General features: G+C 43.9%; 1 protein-coding gene across 1 annotated transcript in view; it reads left to right on the top strand.

Moving 5' to 3' along the window:
• Positions 1-219: 219 nt before the first annotated feature.
• The window catches only part of LOC308320316 (uncharacterized protein), a gene marked incomplete at both ends in the record, with an annotated part of 28,718 nt that continues 16,759 nt past the window's right edge, over positions 220-12,178 (top strand). The window contains 2 exons of the mRNA XM_080770629.1: positions 220-274; positions 5,125-5,262. Coding sequence (XP_080626755.1) covers positions 220-274; positions 5,125-5,262 — 193 coding nt within the window. The remainder of the gene's footprint in view (positions 275-5,124; positions 5,263-12,178) is intronic.

The following is a 12,178-nucleotide window of genomic DNA, read 5'->3' as shown; positions in this document are numbered from 1 at the left end:
GGAGTGGACGGCGTGGCTTTTCCGACCGTGATGCGCCATCAAGGCCGTCTCGGAGTTGGGGGCCGACGCCCTTCCCCGTCCTACGGGACGTGCTCTCCTGAGGGGCACGACCGATGGGGGCAGCTGTAGGGGGCCAGACTGGACGTCTTTGCCTCTCTCCCCTCCGCCTTGCGGTCCCGGGCTGGTCGGGGAGGGGTCTCGGACCACGCTCTAGGGATAATGGCCGGTCGGGACTTGCCCCACCTCCTTCCCCCTATGAGGGACCTCGATAATGGTAGGGGTCTCGGGCCCCACCCTCGGTCCTCGGAGGGAGAATGGAGGTTGATCAGGAAATGTGCACGCTCTTAGCCCCTGTACATTTTCTGTAGTATTACTGTTGTTTTTCTGTTTTCTGTATCTGCTCTGTATTGTTTTTTCTTGAATAAATAATACATGAGAACTGACGCTGTCACCGCCTGAAACTTCTTGGAGGGCGTGCGCCGATGTGTGGGGTGGTATAACCCACGACTGGGTCAGTTTCCTAGGGGAGCTGTCCCAGGCCCGGTAGGTCACGCCCGTTTGCTTTTTCATTGGTAAATGAGGGCTCCTGTGCACCCACCTCTTGTGGGAGGATGGGCTATTCATGGGGCGTCCATAGGGCAGGACGGCACCGGTGTTACCCCGCTGCTTTCTCGCAAGAGAAAGGGGGGGGGGCGTGAGGCCGCTTCTAGGCCTGGGTGCTTTGGACGGCTATTTGGTGGTGTTTTCACTTCAAATATTCGCGGGCAGGGTTCTGTTGCGCATGATTTGAGATGGCGATTGTTTGAGGACTGGTGTTCACCAGCTCAAGTGGTGCCTTTTCAAGCGCCAGTAAGGGTCGTTCTGTCATTCCTCCAGGACCTCTTGGATAAAGGCAGAGCCTTTAGTACTGTCAAGGTGTATCTGGCTGCTATCTCTGCCTGCCACATCGGTTTGAGGACAAGACGGTGGACCAGCTCCCGCTGGTACGCCAGTTCATGAAGGGAGCTAGTCGTCTCCTTCCGGTGACTAAGTCTTTGGTCCCTTCATGGGACCTTGCTTTGGTTCTGGACTCTCTGTCCCGACCACCGTTTGAGCCCTTGGAGGAGTTGAGTATGAAGCTATTGTCGCTGAAGACAGCGTTGTTAATAGCTTTGATGACCGCTAAGAGGGTCGGTGATATCCATGCGTTGTCCACGAGTGCGGAATGCATGAGGTTTAATGGGGATGCTAGGGTGGTCATGAAGACCAATCCGGCGTTTTTGTACCTAAGAACCGCCTGGCTACCCCGGTACCAATGGACCTGGTGGCGTTCTGTCCGCCCCCCTTTGCCTCTGAGGAGGAGAGGAGGAGGCATAACCTCTGTCCGGTGAGGGCATTGAGGTTGTATTTGGACAAAACTAAGGCGACAAGGAAGACTACACAGCTGTTTGTCTCCTGGGATCCCAAGACTGTGGGACTGCCTATCTCGAAGGTTAGGCTTTCCCAGTGGATCGTGGAGGCTATAGAGCGGGCTTACTCTGGTAGGAATTGGTGCCTCCCATAGGGTTGAAGGCGCATTCCACGAGGGGTATGGCGTCATCCTGGGCCCTCTGTAGGGGGTCTCTGTTCAGGATGTTTGTTCCGCTGCAAGTTGGGCATCGTCTTCCACTTTTGCCACTTTCTATAGGCTGGATGTGACAGCAGCGCCGATGGCGCATGCGGTCCTGAGCGTGGCCTCCAGTTAGTGGAGTGACTTGGCTCCCTGGGGGGACATTGGTCTTCTCCAGGGTGCTGAGCTGGTTGTTCTGTCGGCTCCTCTTAGGCGCTTATGACAGACCTGGGCCTGGTTGGCTTTCCCAAGGAGGGGCAGTAGTCCTTTTGGGGACGTACTGTGGTCCTTGCTCACAGATGGTACGGGCCCTAAGGGTCCAGACTTCGCGATGACAATAAGGGAGTTAATAAAGTCTCCCATAAGTGAGCAGCCTTGCTAAGCTGATTAATATAACTAGGGGTTACGTATGTAACCAAAGTTATATAACAGCGAGCAAGGCTGCTCACTAGGATTCCCTTCTTGTTGCTTGAGAAGAGAACAATTGTTATCGAATGGAGACTAAGGGACGTTGACGCGGTTTATACTAGCGCACCGGTGGGCGGTTCTCAACGTCATCACGTCTCAAAGTCCCAGCCAAAATTGTCTGTGAGTTTATATAATGCTTCTGTGTTTACGCTAGGGGGCGCAAACTCCCATAAGTGAGCAGCCTTGCTCGCTGTTATATAACTTTGGTTACATACGTAACCCCTAGTTGTGGACAAACAGCAGCGTGGCGCTGCTGATGTTTGTAGTGTGGAGCTTAGCGTCAGAGTGTTTGTGTTGGAGCGCCTCAGCGCGGTGGGAGAGTTCATGGTCAACCTCTTCCAGAGAGAGATGGAGACACTACAAACTCTGCTGGAGACACAAACCAAACCGCTGGACATTGATCTACACACTGCAGGTTAGTAGACTCTGAACAACACCAGCTTAGCTTAAGTAGCATTAAGCTATTTATTATGTCCCACAAAAGTCTACTTGAATAATCAAACTGAAAAGGTCAAATGAATAGCTCCAAAATAAATAAGAAATCAAATAAATTAGTACGCTAGTAAGGTATGCAATAAGGTTAAAAACTGTATGCCTTCCCAGCTTCACCAAACATTTTCCATTGTTCTCTAGTGATGCGTCGGTCACGAGCGACTCGTTCATGAGAGCCGATTCATTGCCGTGAGCGTGTGAATCGAATCGCTCACGTCTTGCAATGAGTCGGTTCACGTTCACGCCCCACCCCCGGCGCGCGTGCGCGCGCGCACACACACACACACACACACACACACACACGCAACATATCGTCGATCGGGAGCTCAGCTGAGCTTACACGTTTCTTCTGAGAAACTGAATGAATAGCTACTAACAGTATGAATAGACTATGACTAACGAGATGCAAATATGCAACATTATAGTGCTGGGGCGTAGCCTCAAATGCAATTGATCACTTGGTATGCTAAGTCGAGTTGCTGTGTGTCATCCAACATTTACCACACTAGGCTACTGTTGTGTGGTAAATGTTAGTAGTAAGCCTACTATAGTGCACATATTTTTTATACAAATGGAAGTGTACACTACACTACTTGCTTTCCCCTTTTTTACCTCCTTTATGATGATGAGTTCCTGTTTTTGGGCTGGCTATATATAAGTCTATATTTGTATGTCTCTAAATGTTATGATGAATTGAACAAGTTGGACGCTCTTGTAAACAAGTATAATGCTTTATTGGTCGTCCACTCACAGTTGTACAGTTTTTTTGTATTGAGTTGTGCTTGGATTGTACTGTAATTCTGCAAACTGTTAACAAATACTTCAATCAAATCAATCAATCGGCATCACGGCATGACCCATATACAGTACAGTGTACAGTGTTTGACTTAAGGAGGTCTAAAAACAAAAATAACCTAACTGTTAATAAATACTTCAATCAAATCAATCAATCTGCATGACAGAGTACAGTGTTTGGCAATGACTTAAGGAGGAGTACAGTAAATACACTTTAACTTTAAATTATTATGTTCGATTTTGTTTTTGTTTTAGTTTCTGTTTTACAGTGAGAGTGCTATTATGTCCTATCTGGAATGTTTGGAGTCAAACTAAGGTTTTTTCATGATTCTGAATCCATTGCAATCATCAGTTTTGAACAAAAACAATCCAGGGTCAAACTATAGGGTTTGTCATGATTCTGAATCAAAAACAATTTATTTGCCACAAAAACACAGCCTATTGACAGACCTTCCATTCCAAATGGCCCTAGCATCAGTGATCAGTGCACTATTCAGTGTCCCGAGTTACACCGACGCCTGCTGCTGAGTGTGCTGCTGTGAGTGTCAGTGTTGCTACAGACTGTACAGTCAGTCAGTCAGTCACAGTGCTCGCTGCAGGGTCCGGAAGCGCCACTGGCCGTGAACCGTGAATCGAATCAGTGAATCGAATCTTTGCCGTGAGCGTGAACCGAATCTCTCACTCACTGAAATGATCTGTTTGGCAAACAGGCTACCCCACTTCCTCTCCCACTGAGCCTTTCAAAATAAAATACAAGTTACAATTCACTGTTCCAGAATCACTGCAGAGGAGTTTTTACTTTGACGGGGATACATTATAAAGGAAGTGAAAAGGGGCTCACTAAATTGACATGACATAGGCCTACTTAAGTTTCTAAGTAGAAGTGGGGGCTTCTATTAATCCAAATTATAACTATCTTATCCAAAACAATATTTGATATACCGCTATATGAAAATGAAAACGAAAGTGAAAGAGGTGAACAAATAAATAAAACAAAACTGGCTCCAACACTTGTCATGACGCAACTGAAGCCAGTTTCACACAATCGCTACATTTACATGGAAAACGTGTACATAAACATTCAGATTTCAAATATAAAGTCCTCACCACATTATTTTTTGCTGGGACAGCGATTAGCATTGCTGCATCCTGCGTTGTTTAATAAAAAGCATTTGTATCCGAGCACCCTGACTACTTTTCTCAAACGGCGTTCGTTTGGGAAATTCACAGTTGCACACCGAGAGCACTCTCGCCTATTTGTCTGCTTTTATTTATTACACAACGCGGGATGCAGCAATGCTAACCCCTTTTGGACGACTGGGTAAAATTTGGCACATACCAGTTATTGGCCAAATATAGGCGATGTAGAAAAAGGAGGCTGTCAATGCCTAGTGGGTCAGTTTTGGCACATGCCAAGGTAGGACTGGAAGTACTTTTCAAGTCGTTTGGAGAATAAATTACATTCATTTGAAAAAGCAGGAAGTGGAGATGACAGCACATGGCTCTAGGCTGCCAGTGTAAGACGTAGGCCTACTGCCCAAATCTGAGATTAGTTGTGCTAAAATAAAAAATACACACCAGCTAACTCACGGTGAGTACCATCGGTGAGACCGATGTCGGGCTCTACTCTTTGCTCTGCGAGGCGTTGTGAAGAGACTTTAAACGATGGTTATCCTGACAAAACGAATAGGAGAATAAATGTCATCTTTCAGTTGACAAAAGCACTTTGAGTTGCTCTGCTGATGCTACCTTCTCTCTCCTCCTTCTGTCTGTGTGTAAAGAGGTTTCATTTGAATATGAGGAGAGGAGATCCAGTCTGGTCCAGGAGGAACCACAACCTCCACAACATCTGGAGAGGAGATCCAGTCTGGTCCAGGAGGAACCTCCACAGATTAAAGATGAACAGGAAGAGGAGACTGGTGAGTCAACTTTAGCCTCGGAAACCCAGACGTTTTTATTTCCATGGAGGAAAAAAAAGTCTGGGGCAGAGTCCACTTCAATTCGGCATAGAGTAGCGCAGACGTCGATCACTCTCTGCTGATTTCTGATCGTCTGCACCTTTGTTAAATTGACGTACACACACACACACACTCACTCACTCACTCACTCTCTCTCTGTCGCTCTAATGAATTAGTCTTCTGTCCAGCAGCTGCGCACAGTTTAGGCTCACTGAGTGAGCACTGCAGCAGATTATGCCTTGATTGCTAAAACTCAATAGGCAGCACCTGGAGTAATTAACAGGAAGACCTCTGTGCAGAAAACCATATATTTTACCATCTTCCATTCTGGAGATATTGACCTGCTTTTGCCTGAACTCTGCTCGCTTGAACAAACAGCAGAGATATGGAAGGTTGAAGTTGACAGACATTGACAGACGGATATAAAAATGAACACAAATTATATCATATACATACTATACACTGAATGAAAGCCCTGAATGTCTACTTTTAGGAGGAAAACAATACACATTGATCCCATGTATAGTGTGGTACGATGTGTATTTCCGTAGGAATTTTTTGCTAAAAGTGATTTTTTTGCTTTTTTGGCTTTCATAGGGACCAAACTGTCAGAAAATGATCTGGTTCAAATTTTCCCGACCCCCACCCCTTATTTGGGGGGTCATACCTTTTGGGACCTCCCATAAAAGTATGCCAGCCAGTTAATGTCCGATTTTCATAATATTAGGGTTGTTTTATAGGTTTTTAAATATTCTGAGTTGATTTCTTACACTTTGAAAGTAGCCAGAATAATCTTTTCTGACTTTTGGTTGGGGTCTTTCTTCACCCGGGGCCCCCCGGACTCATCTCAGTACTCATTACATTCCTCGCTCTGCTCCTGTTCCAGAACGATGTCAAATTAGATAATAATTTAAGCATTAAAAGTTTTTGTAGCTGGGCACTGATTACAAAAATGAGTAGTATTTAATACCAGGGGTCTTCCACAGGGGGTCCGGGACTAGTTTTGCCCCTATTCTTGCACCCATATATGTGATTTGCAAGTATTTCGAATAGTATTAGAATATCTTGAGTTTATGTAAAGTACTTTGATAGTTTATTAGTATTCTACCATTATTGTTGACACTGCAGGGAATAAAGGTATTGCAACTTCTCACATTGGGCACGCAGAACGTGTCCATTTATTTCACACACTGCACTCACACTAACACACACACACACACACGCACACACTTATCCTCTTAAAGAGCCAATGGTAAATGATGCCTACAATACATTATTTGTAGGATCTATTCATCTTCGTCATCATCATCTTGAATGTCCTCCCTGATAGTGTTGACACAGTCTCCACCATAGCATTTGCAGAGAGGAGTGCAAGGCAGGTTATTGTTTGAGCAGCTGCACCGTCCCTTGCAACCTGCTTTGCAACCACATTTGATGAGCTCAAATACTGCCTTTGGAGCAGGGAGGGCAAGACACCTGACTGGAACATACCCTCCACTATCTGAATTCCATCCATTTTGTTCGATTGGTGGAAGCTCGGGGCAATTTGCCAGGTATGAATGACTGATCCCGCATTGTGACGTAGTTGGCACAAAAGATATGTGCGGTAGCCGTGCAGCACGAGTTGGAGGTAGCATCTCACCCTCAAGTTCTTTGACCGAAATAGTTCCCATCTAGTAATGGCAAGGTTGTTGGACCTTGTTAGACAGTCTGAGTGTACTTGACCATTCTGTCCCCCTTTTGCCGGTTCAAGTTCGGTCGGTCACTCTTTCTGTCTGTTATAGTACGATGAAGCTGAGTTCCAAGTATATTTATATAGTGGATTCAGATCCCAGGACTCTACAGCGACTCGCCTGTATATCCTGGGTATCTATTGAACTGCTGATGAAGAGAGAGCACCGCCCTATACCCCCAGCGACTCGCCTGTATATCCTGGGTATCTATTGAACTGCTGATGAAGAGAGAGCACCGCCCTATACCCCCAGCGTCTCGCCTAAAGGATAGTGCGGCCTCTGTTATTAAGGCCCAGGCCTCAGGCCCCTCAGCGCTTCGCCTGAGGAGTCTGGCCGTTGAACACAGAGGTCATAGCGTCTCGCCTGTGACATGAGTTGGGTTGAAATTCAAACTTTAGTAGATTTCTTCTCTTTGTCCTGACTGTGCATGGCAATTGAGGCAACTGACACATCGCTCACCCAATACTGCATACTTATACCCTGGAAACATAATTCAATATTAGTTACAACAGTATACTCACCAAAAATAGACGGATACAAGACCAGGGTGTTGATTTTCCAAAAATGTGAAGATTTATTATACAGTTGTAGTTGCACACAAAAATGATATAATCCAAAAAATAAAGTAAAATAAAGAGTCGTTTAGCAAAACTGGAGATATTCGGCAAATTACTACTAAGTTTCTAAAACTGGGCTATCTACTTCCTTTGAAAAGCTTAGAGCATCCTCTGTGATCTGGTACCTCTCCTATCCCCTCCGGACTCAAGACTGGAACCCTGAACCCTCTGCCCTGAGGGGTTTTATACTGTATGGTCCTGAGGGGGAGGTAACCTTTGTTTGTTTTCTTGCTTTTTTACCATGCTTTGATATTTTTGGAAGATGGCTGGCGCCAAATAACTCACTATGGCTTAGTGAGGGAAAAACAGACACACATTCTTATGCCAACACCTATTTATTTATGGGCCTTTACTTATCAACTAAAGAGATCTAAGGACCTTTTACCATGTCCTTTACAAACACACCTCCTACAAACATTACATTTTAGCATCAAAACTAAATCAAAACACAATACTGTCTCTAAGAATCCAGGGAGGCTAAAATAACATCATCCCTACTTTATATTAAAACTTGTATTTTTACTTAACCTGTTTAGGTTTACACCTCATGTTGTCATATGATCACATGAGCAACCTGCAATCAAACTTCTACTTAGTTAATAGGGAGGCGAAAACAATCATCCCTTTTTCAATTCAATTTGTAAACTATTAAAAACAAAACAGTTAATAATCATTATATCAGTTTCAGAGGTGAAAACAAAAACAACACACAATAAAATGAACTCATAGTGTCTGCCTTCAACATCCAACATGGGGTGAAACTAGTGGGGGGGGAAAGGGGTGGCTGCTAATCTCCAAACCAAGGGAGGTCACTAGGTCAGCCAGACAGTTCACTGATAAGGAGGACAACATGCAAGTCAGCTGTTTCCCTTCTTTTTATCCAAATGAGTATAAAATATCTTCTCACAGTACCCATATAAACTTGACCATACAAACTTTACAATAGATTTATACAAAAAACACTTTGGCGAACAACACCAAAGTTCTCATCACGGTAATGACATCCATCACCACTAAACCGCCGTCTTCCCTGATATATCAGTGGGCCATGTGGAACTTCAAAAGTCCCCCTTCCTGCAGTCCGCCCTGGCCTCGCCGCTTTTGAATCTTCTCCTGGGGTGAGGTACTGGTCCTGTTGACATGTGGTCAGCTATCAGATCTGTGTCTGGCCAGAACGTCCTTCTTCTGTACATGCTCTCTTGAATGTAAACATGCCCATATTCATTCTTCTGGACATGCTCTCTTGAAAGAAACTCATAACGCCTTGGGTAAGCATTATATCTCTTGCGACCCCACTGCCCATATTCATTCTTCTGGGATCGCCCGGTCTGCATTCTGGGGACCTTTTCCTTATACTTTGAAGACTGCGTCATCTGCTGGGGAGGCGGCCTCTCCTCTGTTGAGGATTGCCCTGTGCAATCACTGGCCCTTGACCCTTGACCCCAGCCAACTTCACAACCTACTGCCGGCCTGTCGACAGACCTCCATGCTCCAATGACTCCAATGGTGATGGAAGCTTGCCGTTAACAAGCTCAGGTGGAATGGAACCCATTCCAAGGTCCTTGAAGCAGTTAATGGCAGGATCATCATCATCAAGCCTCAAGTAGGCATTGAAAAAGGAAATAGAGCATGCACCTCCACTGTAGCCCAGGTGCTAGACAAAAAGGCAGTACAAGATGAAAAATAGAGTCTGCAACACTGGTATGAAACTCAGCTCCACTGGTTTATTAGATTCGACATTTCGATCACTTATAGGATCTTCTTCAGGAATAATGTGACAGGGAATGGGTGTGCACCTATATACAGGAAGGGGTACGACTGATTGGCTCTAACGATGGGTGGTGACTGCTGCCACCTAAGCCCAAACCAATCAACCAATTTCCCATGTCACAATAATAATAATAAACATGTTTGAATATACACAAATTCAAAAATATATAACGGGTACAAAATGTGTACAAAATATGCAAAATCTAAGCACAATAATACACATTGATTTCAGGATAGGACACAAAAAGGTTGTCATGGATAAAATATAATTTTAAATTCCAGATGACTCATTTATTAATAGTTTGGTGTTGAAAATAAAAAAAGACCCAAAGCTCCTAGTGAGGAAGCTGAGACCATTACTTAGATTATCAACAATTGTGTCCGATGCTGAGAACAAATGAGGATGAGGACTAGTAGTTCTTCAGGAGGGGCACTCCATCAGAGTACATCATCCGACAACCTACAGATAAGAAAGAGAACATGTGAGATACAAATAGTACAACAGGTGAGTACCTGAACAAAATGAAGTGTGGGGCATGCCATGCACACTGTAATACTGCAAGAGTTAAAATCAAGTTAAAAACAAGTTAGAAACCTCCAGTAAAAAGAGGGATAAATTCAACACAAAAGTACTCAAAGGGATACTGGATTGAGAGACTCATAATAAATGTACAATTATAGGAACGGTCTGATGTCGAAAGACTCATTCAAGCCCTTATTAACAGTATTGAGGGTTGACATCCAAAATGTTTCACGCTGCAGGAGTAGAACATCAATGTCTCCACCCCTAGGTGGCAGTTGGACCCTTTCAATACCAATATACCTCAAGGAGGAAATACAATGTTGGGCTTGGTGGAAATGTAGGGCTACAGGATTTTTGAAATTTTTGTTTCTTATGTCACTCCTATGTTCTGAAATTCTGGTTTTAAGGGGTCTTAGAGTTTTGCCTATGTAGGCAAGCCCACACACACATTTAACACTTTAACTGCTACAGGTTCTAGCGGACCATGGCTTACTGGTGCTGAAGGCTTAACATGGGCTTTTTGAGCTTTTTGGGGGGCCCACAGCGAGGGGCCTCTTATAGCGAGAATCACACCGCATAAATCAAAAGAAAGCCCAACTTGTCCACTAATTAAAAAAAAAAAAATTATGATTCTACCATCTTCCATTCTGGAGATATTGACCTTTTTCTAACACCTGCTTTTGCCTGCACGCTGCTCGTGAAAAAAAACAACAGAGATATGGAGGCTTGAAGTTGACAGACATTTCAGTTCAGTTTTTTTAGTTCAAAAGACCGATATAAAATTGAGCACAAATAATATCCTATACAAACCATATACCGAATGAAAGCCCTGAATGTCTACTTTTAGGAGGAAAACAGTACACATTGTACACATGTACAGTTTTGACAGTAATTGGTCATTGAATTCAGCTTGTGCCCACCAGAGATAACTTCATAGAAGACATGGACCTGAACTGCTCAATATTCACAAAATAAGGCCTATAGCAACATATACATACTATATACCGTATGAAACATAAGACTCTCTGCTTTCATAAGAAAAATACTTCTACTGTAATAATAAAAATCACACCCCTGTGAATTGAGCGGTGCAACTCTGTTCTCTACTTATTCACTACAGCTCGCTACACGGATATACGGACTGAGTCATGTAAACCCATTTACAGTTTGGTCTGTGAACTTCTACTGTAATAATAAAAATCACACCCCTGTGAAGTGAGCGGTGCAACTCTGTTCTCTACTTATTCACTACAGCTCGCTACACGGATATACGGACTGAGTCATGTAAACCCATTTACAGTTTGGTCTGTGAACTTCTACTGTAATAATAAAAATCACACCCCTGTGAAGTGAGCGGTGCAACTCTGTTCTCTACGTATTCACTACAGCTCGCTACACGGATATACGGACTGAGTCATGTAAACCCATTTACAGTTTGGTCTGTGAACTTCTACTGTAATAATAAAAATCACACCCCTGTGAAGTGAGCAGTGAAACTCTGTCTTGTCCCATATTCTTTTCACTATGTACGGATTGAGGCAGAAAGTCATGTAAACCTTTTTACAGTTGTCTGTAAACTTCTACTGTAATAATAAAAATCACACCCCTGTGAAGTGAGCGGTGCAACTCTGTTCTCTACGTATTCACTACAGCTCGCTACACGGATATACGGACTGAGTCATGTAAACCCATTTACAGTTTGGTCTGTGAACTTCTACTGTAATAATAAAAATCACACCCCTGTGAAGTGAGCGGTGCAACTCTGTTCTCTACGTATTCACTACAGCTCGCTACACGGATATACGGACTGAGTCATGTAAACCCATTTACAGTTTGGTCTGTGAACTTCTACTGTAATAATAAAAATCACACCCCTGTGAAGTGAGCGGTGAAACTCTGTCTTGTCCCATATTCTTTGCACTATGTACGGATTGAGGCAGAAAGTCATGTAAACCTTTTTACAGTTGTCTGTAAACTTCTACTGTAATAATAAAAATCACACCCCTGTGAAGTGAGCGGTGCAACTCTGTTCACTATATACGGACTGAGGCAGAAAGTCATGTAAACCCATTTACAGTTTATGTCTGTGAACTTCTACTGTAATAATAAAAATCACACCCCTGTGAAGTGAGCGGTGAAACTCTGTCTTGTCCCATATTCTTTTCACTATGTACGGATTGAGGCAGAAAGTCATGTAAACCTTTTTACAGTTGTCTGTAAACTTCTACTGTAAT

This window comes from Protomyctophum bolini (genome assembly GCF_963924005.1).
Source record: "Protomyctophum bolini genome assembly, chromosome: 8".
NCBI lineage: Eukaryota > Metazoa > Chordata > Actinopteri > Myctophiformes > Myctophidae > Protomyctophum > Protomyctophum bolini.
The sequence above is the reverse complement of the archived record's forward strand: the minus strand, read 5'-3'. Positions and strand labels throughout refer to the sequence as shown.